Here is a 12,428-nt window from a genome sequence, read left to right as displayed (position 1 = left end):
AGTGGCAGCGGTGGGCGGGCCGGGAGCAGGGAGTGGGCGGGCCGGGAGCAGGGAGTGGGCGGGCAGGGAGTGGGCGGGCCGGTGGCAGCGGTGGGCGGGCCGGGAGCGGGGAGTGGGCGTGCCGGGAGCAGGGAGTGGGCGTGCCGGTGGCAGGGAGTGGGCGGGCCAGTGGCAGCGGTGGGCGGGCCGGGAGCAGGGAGTGGGCGGGCCGGGAGCAGGGAGTGGGCGGGCCGGTGGCAGGGAGTGGGCGGGCTGGGAGTGGGCGGGCCGGGAGCAGGGAGTGGGCGGGCTGGGAGTGGGCGGGCCGGGAGCGGGGAGTGGGCGGGCCGGGAGCGGGGAGTGGGCGGGCTGGGAGCGGGCGGGCCGGGAGCAGGGAGTGGGCGGGCCGGGAGAAGGGAGTGGGCGGGCCGGGAGCGGGGAGTGGGCGGGCTGGGAGCGGGGAGCGGGCGGGCCGGGAGCAGGGAGTGGGACCAGTGATGTGATTGCAGCGCAGGGCAACAGGCAGCGACGCAGGGCAACAGGCAGCAGCGCAGGGCAACAGGCAGCAGCGCAGGGCAACAGGCAGCAGCGCAGGACGACAGGCAGCGGGATTCACACGTTGGTGGAGAGAAAGTAAGTGACTGATTTATTCTATTCTATCGACTGAAGGATCTATCCAACTCACTAATGTTGCGTTAGGCGTGGTGGTTCGGTTATTAAAAATGAGTGTGTTAACATGTTGTGGACACAGTTGTACCGTCCAGTAGAAAGAATTGTTCCTTCCTGCTTCCTTAATCCTGGGATATTTTCCCATGGAACTAAGTGGCTTGTCCTTGCACGGTTCTTATATCCCATCATAACACCGTGTGTGGTTTCACTAACAAAGGGCTAGATGATACACAACATTACATTAGACATAACAGCCGTAACAGCAGATGTTCAGTTGCTCGGCAGGCAGTATATCTGTCTGTATTTTAGCCTACAGAAGGAGAGAAGCATATCTGTCTGTATTTTAGCCTACAGAAGGAGAGAAGCTATCGGTCTGTATTTTAGCCTACAGAAGGAGAGAAGCATATCGGTCTGTATTTTAGCCTACAGAAGGAGAGAAGTCGGTCTGTATTTTAGCCTACAGAAGGAGAGAAGTCGGTCTGTATTTTAGCCTACAGAAGGAGAGAAGCATATCAGTCTGTATTTTAGCCTACAGAAGGAGAGAAGCATATCAGTCTGTATTTTAGCCTACAGAAGGAGAGAAGCATATCGGTCTGTATTTTAGCCTACAGAAGGAGAAAAGTCGGTCTGTATTTTAGCCTTCAGAAGGAGAGAAGGCTGTGATCCCTCTATAGGACAGACAGGGAGGACAGCACGTGGTCAATGACAATGTGGGGAATGAATGACGTATTGTCTGTGGATGCTCTGCCATGAGGAACAGTCATATGCTCCCTTACTCTGTCTCTGTCTGCTCACTCACTCGCTCTCTCTCTCTCTCTCTCTCTCTCTCTCTCTGTCTGTCTGTCTGTCTGTCTGTCTGTCTGTCTGTCTGTCTGTCTGTCTGTCTGTCTGTCTGTCTGTCTGTCTGTCTGTCTGGCTGGCTGGCTGGCTGGCTGGCTGGCTGGCTGGCTGGCTGGCTGTCTGTCTGTCTGTCTGTCTGGCTCTCTGTCTGTCTGTCTGTCTGGCTCTCTCTCTCTCTGTCTCACTCTCTCGCTCGCTCTCGTTCTCTCTCTCTCTGTTTTATTTGTATCATTCGTGCCCATTGTCCATTCTTTCCTGGTTAGTGAAGTATAGCCTAACGCCAAAACATTCCCAGTTTGGAAAGCAGTGATCAATGAGACGCAGCCTAGAGCTAAATGTATTTCTCTGGACAAATTAAAGTCATTTTGCACCTTTCAGAGCAGGGGCATCTCCCTGGTAATTCATTCATGAGATGCTTTACTATTATACATCACTTACACATTACATGAAAAGAAAAACATGAAAAGAAAAACACAATCATATGAAATAAAAACATTCTTGAGTAAAAAGGTGCATCTGCCTGAATTTGGTTGTGATGCAACACAACCTCTTCTGGCTGCAACTTGAGTGTGTCGGTGGGAGTGTGTGTCTGGGTGTGTGTGGCTGTGTGGCTGTGTGGCTGTGTGAGTGTGTGTGTGTCTGTGGGTGTGTGTGTCTGTGTGTGTGGCTGTGTATGTGGGTGGGTGTGAGTGTCGGTGTGTGTGTCTGTGTGTGTGTGTGTCTGTGGGTGTGGTTGTGTGAGTGTGTGTGTGGGTGTGTGTGTGTCTGTGGGTGTGGTTGTGTGAGTGTGTGTGTGGGTGTGTGTGTGTCTGTGGGTGTGGCAGTGTGAGTGTGTGTGTGTGTGTGTGTGTGAGTGTCGGTGTGTGTGTGGCTGTGTGTCTGTGGGTGGGTGTGGGTGTGTCTGTGGGTGTGTGGGTGTGTCTGTGGGTGTGTGGGTGTGTCTGTGGGTGTGTGGGTGTGTCTGTGGGTGTGTGGGTGTGTTCCCTCTAAAGGATCCAGCCTGTTACTACAGCTAGTGCTGCTCCTGAAACAGACAGCCAGGTGAGTCCTGTTACTACAGCTAGTGCTGCTCCTGAAACAGACAGCCCGGTGAGTCCTGTTACTACAGCTAGTGCTGCTCCTGAAACAGACAGCCAGGTGAGTCCTGTTACTACAGCTAGTGCTGCTCCTGAAACAGACAGCCCGGTGAGTCCTGTTACTACAGCTAGTGCTGCTCCTGAAACAGACAGCCAGGTGAGTCCTGTTACTACAGCTAGTGCTGCTCCTGAAACAGACAGCCAGGTGAGTCCTGTTACTACAGCTAGTGCTGCTCCTGAAACAGACAGCCAGGTGAGTCCTGTTACTACAGCTAGTGCTGCTCCTGAAACAGACAGCCCGGTGAGTCCTGTTACTACAGCTAGTGCTGCTCCTGAAACAGACGGTGAGTCCTGTTACTACAGCTAGTGCTGCTCCTGAAACAGACGGGCCGGTGAGTCAGCAGAACCAAGGACAGATCCCTAACCGTAACCCTTCTCCCAGAGAACTTTATGTTCTAGGGGGATGTTGGACTGCTGCCAGTCTACACAGTTTTACACATTTTTCAGTGTTTAAAGGGATACTTCAGGATTTTGGCAATGAGTCCCTTTATCTAATTCGCCAGAGTCAAATGGACTTGTGGATACAATTTGTATGTCTCTGTGTCCAGTTTGAAGGAATTTAGAGGTAATTTCATAATGACTGGAAGTCTATTGTTATCTGGTAGCATGCTAGTTTAAAGGATGTCACGCTACTTGCTTAGCGAGTATCACTTCCCCCCCGATTCAGCCCATACCTGGCGCGAACTCGGGACCAGTGGTGGAAAAAGTACCCAACTGTGGTACTTGAGTTAAAGTAAAAATACCTTAATAGAAAATTACTCAAGTAAAAGTGAAAGTCTAAAAGTATTTGGTTTTAAATATACTGAAGTATCAAAAGTAAAAGTATAAATAATAAAAATTCCTTATATTAAGCAAACGGCACCATTTTCTAGTTTTTTTTAATTTGCGAGCTGACGAGGTAAACATCCGTCGTTCTGCCCCTGAGCAAGGCAGTTAACCCACTGTTCCCCTGAGCAAGGCAGTTAACCCACTGTTCCCCTGAACAAGGCAGTTAACCCACTGTTCCCCTGAACAAGGCAGTTAACCCCACTGTTCCCCTGAACAAGGCAGTTAACCCACTGTTCCCCTGAACAAGGCAGTTAACCCACTGTTCCCCTGAGCAAGGCAGTTAACCCACTGTTCCCCTGAACAAGGCAGTTAACCCACTGTTCCCCTGAGCAAGGCAGTTAACCCACTGTTCCCCTGAGCAAGGCAGTTAACCCACTGTTCCCCTGAACGAGGCAGTTAACCCACTGTTCCCCTGAACAAGGCAGTTAACCCACTGTTCCCCTGAACAAGGCAGTTAACCCACTGCTCCCCTGAGCAAGGCAGTTAACCCACTGCTCCCCTGAACAAGGCAGTTAACCCACTGCTCCCCTGAGCAAGGCAGTTAACCCACTGCTCCCCTGAACAAGGCAGTTAACCCACTGTTCCCCTGAACAAGGCAGTTAACCCACTGTTCCCCTGAACAAGGCAGTTAACCCACTGTTCCCCTGAACAAGGCAGTTAACCCACTGTTCCCCTGAACAAGGCAGTTAACCCACTGTTCCCCTGAACAAGGCAGTTAACCAACTGTTCCCCTGAACAAGGCAGTTAACCCACTGTTCCCCTGAACAAGGCAGTTAACCCACTGTTCCCCCACTGTTCCCCTGAACAAGGCAGTTAACCCACTGTTCCCCTGAACAAGGCAGTTAACCCACTGTTCCCCTGAACAAGGCAGTTAACCCACTGTTCCCCTGAACAAGGCAGTTAACCCACTGTTCCCCTGAACAAGGCAGTTAACCCACTGCTCCCCTGAGCAAGGCAGTTAACCCACTGTTCCCCTGAACAAGGCAGTTAACCCACTGTCCCCCTGAGCAAGGCAGTTAACCCACTGTTCCCCTGAACAAGGCAGTTAACCCACTGTTCCCCTGAACAAGGCAGTTAACCCACTGTTCCCCTGAACAAGGCAGTTAACCCACTGCTCCCCTGAACAAGGCAGTTAACCCACTGTTCCCCTGAACAAGGCAGTTAACCCACTGTTCCCCTGAACAAGGCAGTTAACCCACTGTTCCCCTGAACAAGGCAGTTAACCCACTGTTCCCCTGAACAAGGCAGTTAACCCACTGTTCCCCTGAACAAGGCAGTTAACCCACTGTTCCCCTGAACAAGGCAGTTAACCCACTGTTCCCCTGAACAAGGCAGTTAACCCACTGTAGACCGTCATTGTAAAATAAGAATTTGTTCTTAATTCACTTGCCTAGTTAAATAAAAATGTCGGAGTGACATAGTTTAAAGATGCAGTAGATAGTATACATATGAGATGAGTAATGCATGATAAATATTATTAAAGTGACTAGTGTTCCATTTATTAAAGTGGCCAGTGATTTCTAGTCAGTATGTTGGCAGCAACCTCTCTGTGTTAGTGATGGCTGTTTATCAGTCTGATGGCCTGGAGATAGAAGCTGTTTAACAGTCTGATGGCCTGGAGATAGAAGCTGTTTATCAGTCTGATGGCCTGGAGATAGAAGCTGTTTAACAGTCTGATGGTCTGGAGATAGAAGCTGTTTATCAGTCTGATGGTCTGGAGATAGAAGCTGTTTAACAGTCTGACGGCCTGGAGATAGAAGCTGTTTACCAGTCTGATGGCCTGGAGATAGAAGCTGTTTAACAGTCTGATGGCCTGGAGATAGAAGCTGTTTAACAGTCTGATGGCCTGGAGATAGAAGCTGTTTATCAGTCTGATGGCCTGGAGATAGAAGCTGTTTAACAGTCTGGAGATAGAAGCTGTTTATCAGTCTGATGGCCTGGAGATAGAAGCTGTTTAACAGTCTGGAGATAAACGCTGTTTATCAGTCTGATGGTCTGGAGATAGAAGCTGTTTATCAGTCTGGAGATAGAAGCTGTTTATCAGTCTGATGGCCTGGAGATAGAAGCTGTTTATCAGTCTGATGGTCTGGAGATAGAAGCTGTTTAACAGTCTGATGGCCTGGAGATAGAAGCTGTTTACCAGTCTGATGGTCTGGAGATAGAAGCTGTTTATCAGTCTGATGGTCTGGAGATAGAAGCTGTTTATCAGTCTGATGGTCTGGAGATAGAAGCTGTTTAACAGTCTGGAGATAGAAGCTGTTTATCAGTCTGATGGCCTGGAGATAGAAGCTGTTTAACAGTCTGGAGATAAACGCTGTTTATCAGTCTGATGGTCTGGAGATAGAAGCTGTTTATCAGTCTGGAGATAGAAGCTGTTTATCAGTCTGATGGCCTGGAGATAGAAGCTGTTTATCAGTCTGATGGTCTGGAGATAGAAGCTGTTTAACAGTCTGATGGCCTGGAGATAGAAGCTGTTTACCAGTCTGATGGTCTGGAGATAGAAGCTGTTTATCAGTCTGATGGTCTGGAGATAGAAGCTGTTTATCAGTCTGATGGTCTGGAGATAGAAGCTGTTTAACAGTCTGGAGATAGAAGCTGTTTATCAGTCTGATGGCCTGGAGATAGAAGCTGTTTATCAGTCTGATGGTCTGGAGATAGAAGCTGTTTTTCAGTTTTTATTACTGTATAGTTGAACATGCAAAATATAATCACGTGTATCAAATATGTTGAAAACATTGGATGTTAAAAGCGCCTCGTAACACCAGTCGCACAGTATTTTTTTGTTAAGATGCCCAAATAATAATTTATAGTTGAAGGAACCTATAAGACAAGTTTAGAAAACACTTCATTTTAAATTGACTGAATTAAACTTTGGGCCAACAATATTTTTTTTAGTTCAGGTAACACTAATACAGTGCAACACTAGTTTTGATCTAGAGTTAACTCCTATTAGTGTTAAACAAATACACTGTACAGGAAGTCATTTTGTTTGTAGTTTTAACACTGCATGCTGTGATGCCAAATTTGCATATTTCCCATGGTTCCTTTTCTTTTCAAGTGAATTGTAGAGTTTACCCCCCTCTGATGGCTGTTCTGCTGTAGCCCTCTACCCCCCTCTGATGGCTGTTCTGCTGTAGTCCCCCTACCCCCCTCTGATGGCTGTTCTGCTGTAGCCCCCTACCCCCCTCTGATGGCTGTTCTGCTGTAGCACCCTACCCCCCTCTGATGGCTGTTCTGCTGTAGTCCCCTACCCCCCCTCTGATGGCTGTTCTGCTGTTCTGCTACCCCCCACTGATGGCTGTTCTGCTGTAGCCCCCTACCCCCCTCTGATGGCTGTTCTGCTGTAGTCCCGTACCCCCCCTCTGATGGCTGTTCTGCTGTAGCCCCCTACCCCCCCTCTGATGGCTGTTCTGCTGTAGTCCCCACCCCCCTCTGATGGCTGTTCTGCTGTTCTGCTACCCCCCTCTGATGGCTGTTCTGCTGTAGTCCCCTACCCCCCTCTGCTGGCTGTTCTGCTGTTCTGCTACCCCCCTCTGATGGCTGTTCTGCTGTAGCCCTCTACCCCCCCTCTGATGGCTGTTCTGCTGTAGTCCCCTACCCCCCTCTGATGGCTGTTCTGCTGTTCTGCTACCCCCTCTGATGGCTGTTCTGCTGTTCTGCTACCCCCCTCTGATGGCTGTTCTGCTGTTCTGCTACCCCCCTCTGATGGCTGTTCTGCTGTTCTGCTACCCCCTCTGATGGCTGTTCTGCTGTTCTGCTACCCCCCCTCTGATGGCTGTTCTGCTGTAGCCCCCTACCCCCCCTCTGATGGGTGTTCTGCTGTTCTGCTACCCCCCTCTGATGGCTGTTCTGCTGTAGCCCCCTACCCCCCCTCTGATGGCTGTTCTGCTGTAGTCCCCTACCCCCCTCTGATGGCTGTTCTGCTGTAGCCCCCTACCCCCCTCTGATGGCTGTTCTGCTGTTCTGCTACCCCCCTCTGATGGCTGATTCTGCAGGTGATCTGGTGTTTTGGTTTGTAACCCGAGACCCAGGAATGTCTACATCTCACCCAGCACAGCCCTGAGCTCTGAAACAAACCCAAATCAACCCCTAACTCCTACAATATAGGCACTACACCCTATTTCCTAGCCACTACACCCTATTTCCTAGCCACTACACCCTATTTCCTAGCCACTACACCCTATTTCCTAGCCACTACATCCTATTTCCTAGCCACTACACCCTATTTCCTAGCCACTACACCTTAAACCACAGGTCATCCAAGCAGACTTCTGTCTCAGAGTCAGAGATATCCCAGCTAACTTCCTGTCTCAGTATGATGTCATCATCCACTCTGACCTCCTGTCTCAGTATGATGTCATCATCCACTCTGACCTCCTGTCTCAGTATGATGTCATCATCCACTCTGACCTCCTGTCTCAGTATGATGTCATCATCCACTCTAACTTCCTGTCTCAGTAAGATGTCATCATCCACTCTGACCTCCTGTCTCAGTATGATGTCATCATCCACTCTGACCTCCTGTCTCAGTATGATGTCATCATCCACTCTGACCTCCTGTCTCAGTATGATGTCATCATCCACTCTGACTTCCTGTCTCAGTATGACGTCATCATCCACTCTGACTTCCTGTCTCAGTATGATGTCATCGAGTGAAGGAACAGTCAGAGATATCCCAGCAAACCGGGAACATTCCCAGAACGTTATCTAACATTCCCATTCAATTCTAGTTAGGGTTTTTTTTATTTAACATTAGGACGATAGCATCATTCAGAGAATGTTTTTGATTACAAAATATTTATATAAAAATATATATATATTTTTTTATTAAATATCCTTGGAATGTTCTCCTAAAATCGATTAAAATGTTGTGTACAACTTCTGTAACGATCACCACAGAACACTCCCCAAACGTTCTCATTAAGTTTCCAGGTAATGTAATAACACAATCTACAAGTAATGTTGTTTTCCCAGCAAGTTCCCAGAACATTTGTTAGGTAGTGGCAAAGGGTTCTCATAACACGTTCAAAACATTTCCCTGATGTTGCAAGAACGTTCCTACACGTTTAATCTGTTCTTTAAAGGTTCCCAGAATGTTTCATTAGGTTGTGGGAGCAGTCTGGTGATTGTGGGGAACATCACAAAAGATATGTTCCCAAAAAACAAATACTGTCCAGTTTTGCGTATGATTCTACGCTGAACAGAAATATAAAGGCAACATGTAAAGTGTTTTATGAGCTGAAATGAAAGATCCCTGAACATTTCTATACACACAAAAATGTCCTCTCATATTCTGTACACAAATTTAGTAAACATTACACTCACAAAAGTAAACATTATGCTCACAAAAGTTCCAAAAGAATAAAGACATTTCAAATGTAATTATATACTGTATATATACAGTGTTGTAATGATGTGCAAATAGTTAAAGTACAAAAGGGGAAATAAATAAACATAAATATAGGTTGTATTTACAATGGTGTTTGTTCTTCACTGGTTGACCTTTTCTTGTGGCAACAGGTCACACATCTTGCTGCTGTGATGGAACACTGTGCTATTTCACCCAGTAGATCTGGGAGTTTATCAAAAGTGAATTTGTTTTATAATTCTTTGTGGATCTGTGTAATCTGAGGGAAATATGTGTCTCTAATATGGTCATACATTTGGCAGGAGGTTAGGAAGTGCAGCTCAGTTTCCACCTCATTTTGTGGGCAGTGTTGCACATAGCCTGTCATCTCTTGAGAGCCAGGTCTGCCTACGGCGACCTTTCTCAATAGCAAGGCTACGCTCACTGAGTCTGTACCTAGTCAAAGCTTTCCTTAAGTTTGGCTCAGTCACAGTGGTCAGGTATTCTGCCGCTGTGTCCTCTCTGTTTAGGGCCAAATAACATTCTAGTTTGCTCTGTTTTTTTTGTAAATTCTTTCCAATGTGTCAAGTAATTATCTTTTTGTTTTCTCATGATTTGGTTGGGTCTAATTGTGTTGCTGTCCTGGGGCTCTGTGGGGTCTGTTTGTGTTTGTGAACAGAGCCCCAGGACCAGCTTGCTTAGGGGACTCTTCTCCAGGTTCATCTCTCTGTAGGTGATGGCTTTGTTATGGAAGGTTTGGGAATCGCTTTCTTTTAGATGGTTGTAGAATTTAACGTCTCTTTTCTGGATTTTGATAATTAGCAGGTATCGGCCTAATTCAGCTCTGCATGCGTTATTTGGTGTTTAACGTTGTACACTCTCTCTCCTTTCCTCTCTCTCCCCCCACTCTCTCTTACCCTCCTCTCCTCTCATTTTCTCTCTCCATCTCTCCTGCTCTCCAGACTCAGTGATCAGAGGAGATAGTGTTTCTCTGGTAGAAACTAAAGATGGCGGGAAAGATAACTAAAGATGAGATGGAGGAGCTCAGAGAGGCCTTCCAGAAAGTTGGTGAGTGCAATACACTACATGACCAAAAGTATGTGGACACCTGTTCATCGAACATCTCATTCCAAAATCTTGGGCTTTAATATGGAGTTGGTCCCCCCTTTGCTGCTATAACAGCCTCCACTCTTCAGGGAAGTCATTAATATGGAGTTGGTCCCCCCTTTGCTGCTATAACAGCCTCCACTCTTCAGGGAAGTCATTAATATGGAGTTGGTCCCCCCCCCTTTGCTGCTATAACAGCCTCCACTCTTCTGAGAAGTCATTAATATGGAGTTGGTCCCCCCTTTACTGCTATAACAGCCTCCACTCTTCAGGGAAGTCATTAATATGGAGTTGGTCCCCCCTTTGCTGCTATAACAGCCTCCACTCTTCTGGGAAGTCATTAATATGGAGTTGGTCCCCCCTTTACTGCTATAACAGCCTCCACTCTTCAGGGAAGTCATTAATATGGAGTTGGTCCCCCCTTTGCTGCTATAACAGCCTCCACTCTTCTGGGAAGTCATTAATATGGAGTTGGTCCCCCCTTTGCTGCTATAACAGCCTCCACTCTTCTGGGAAGTCATTAATATGGAGTTGGTCCCCCCCTTTGCTGCTATAACAGCCTCCACTCTTCTGGGAAGGCTTTCCACTAGATGTTGGAACATTGCTGCGGGGACTTGCTTCCATTCAGCCAGAAGACCATTAATGAGGTCGGGTGCTGATGTTGGGCGATTAGTCCTGGCTCGCAGTCGACGTTCCAATTCATCCCAAAGGTGTTTGATGGTGTTGAGGTCAGGGCTCTGTCCAGGCCAGTCAAGTTCTTCCACACTGATCTCGATAAACCATTTCTGTATGGACCTCGCTTTGTACACGGGGCATTGTCATGCTGAAACAGGAAAGGGCCTTCCCCAAACTGTTGCCACAAAGTTGGAATCACAGAATTGTCTAGAATGTCATTGTATGCTGTAGCATTAAGATTTCCCTTCACTGGAACTAAGGGGCCCGAACCATGAAAAACAGCCCCAGACCATTATTCCTCCTCCACCAAACTTTACAGTTGTCACTATGCACTATGCATTGGGGCATCCGCTAAACCCAGATTCATCTGTCAGACTGTCAGATGGTGAAGCGTGATTCATCACTCCAGAGAACAAGTTTCCGCTGCTCCAGAGTCCAATGGCGGCGAGCTTTACACCACTCCACCCAACGCTTGGCATTGCGCATGGTGATCTTAGGCTTGTGTGCAGCTGCTCGGCCATGGAAACCCATTTCATGAAGCTCCCGACGAACAGCTCCTGTGCTGACGTTGCTTCCAGAGGCAGTTTGTAACTCTGTAGTGAGTTGCAACCGAGGACAGATGTTTTTTATGCGCTATGCGCTTCAGCATTCGCCGGTCCCGTTCTGCTTCAGCACTCGCCGGTCCCGTTCTGCTTCAGCACTCGCCGGTCCCGTTCTGTGAGCTTGTGTGGCCTACCACTTTACGGCTGAGCCGTTGTTGCTCCTAGACGTTTCTACTTTACAATAACAGCCCTTATAGTTGACTGGGACAGCTCTAGTAGGGAAGACATTTTACGAACTGACTTGTTGCAAAGGTGGCATCCAACGACGGTGCTACGTTGAAGTCACGGAGCTCTTCAGTAAGGCCATTCTACTGCCAATGTTTGTCTATGGAGATTGCATGGCTGTGTGCTCGATTTTATACACCTGTCAGCAACGGGTGTGGCAGAAATAGCCGAACCCACTAATTTGAAGGGGTGTCCACATACCTTTTTCATATATAATGTCGTCTTTGTATCTCAAAAACATTGTAATGTGGTTAACCTTAAATCTAAATGAAAATTGGAAAAGGCTACACATAATTTTTAAAAAATGTATTTAACATTTATTTAACTAGGCAAGTCGGTTAAGAACAAATTCTTATTTACAGTGACGGCCTACCAAAAGGCCTGCTGAGGGGACGGGGCCTGGGATTAAAAATAACAGTAATGGATTCTACTGCCAATGTTTGCATGGCTGTGTGTTCGGTTTTATACACCTGTCAACAACGGGTGTGGCTGAAATAGCTCAATCCACTCATTTAGATGTGTATGTATAATGTATATGTGCATATACAGTGTATTCAGTGTGAGGTGTTTTCCTCGTAGAAACAGCCTGCAAGTGATCCAGTCAGTGATTGTAGTAAATCACAAGATTGTCAAATCACAATGTTATATACAGTTGAAGTCAGAAGTTTACATACACCTCAGCCAAATACATTTAAACTCAGTTTTTCACAATTCCTGACATTTAATCCTAGTAAAAATCCCCTGTCTTAGGTCAGTTAGGATCACCACTTTATTTTAAGAATGTGAAATGTCAGAATAATAGTAGAGAGAATGATTTATTTCAGCTTTTATTTCTTTCATCACATTCCCAGTGGGTCAGAAGTTTACATACACTCAATTAGTATTTGGTAGAATTGCCTTTAAATTGTTTAACTTGGGTCAAACATTTCAGGTAACTTTCCGCAAGCTTCCCACAATAAGTTGGGTGAATTTTGGCCCATTCCTCCTGACAGAGCTGGTGTAACTGAGTCAGGTTTGTAG

At 47.3% G+C, this 12,428-nt stretch overlaps 1 protein-coding gene across 1 annotated transcript in view; it reads left to right on the top strand.

Annotated features, from left to right (window-relative positions):
* Window positions 1-429: 429 nt before the first annotated feature.
* LOC106604087 (plastin-3) overlaps window positions 430-12,428 on the top strand; it is a 58,664-nt gene continuing 46,665 nt past the window's right edge. Inside the window, exons 1-2 of the mRNA XM_045717795.1 lie at window positions 430-612; window positions 9,762-9,867. Coding sequence (XP_045573751.1) covers window positions 9,807-9,867 — 61 coding nt within the window. The 5' untranslated portion in view covers window positions 430-612; window positions 9,762-9,806. The remainder of the gene's footprint in view (window positions 613-9,761; window positions 9,868-12,428) is intronic.

Source organism: Salmo salar, chromosome ssa05 (genome assembly GCF_905237065.1).
Source record: "Salmo salar chromosome ssa05, Ssal_v3.1, whole genome shotgun sequence".
Taxonomy (NCBI): domain Eukaryota; kingdom Metazoa; phylum Chordata; class Actinopteri; order Salmoniformes; family Salmonidae; genus Salmo; species Salmo salar.
This window is presented reverse-complemented; position numbering and strand designations above follow the sequence as displayed.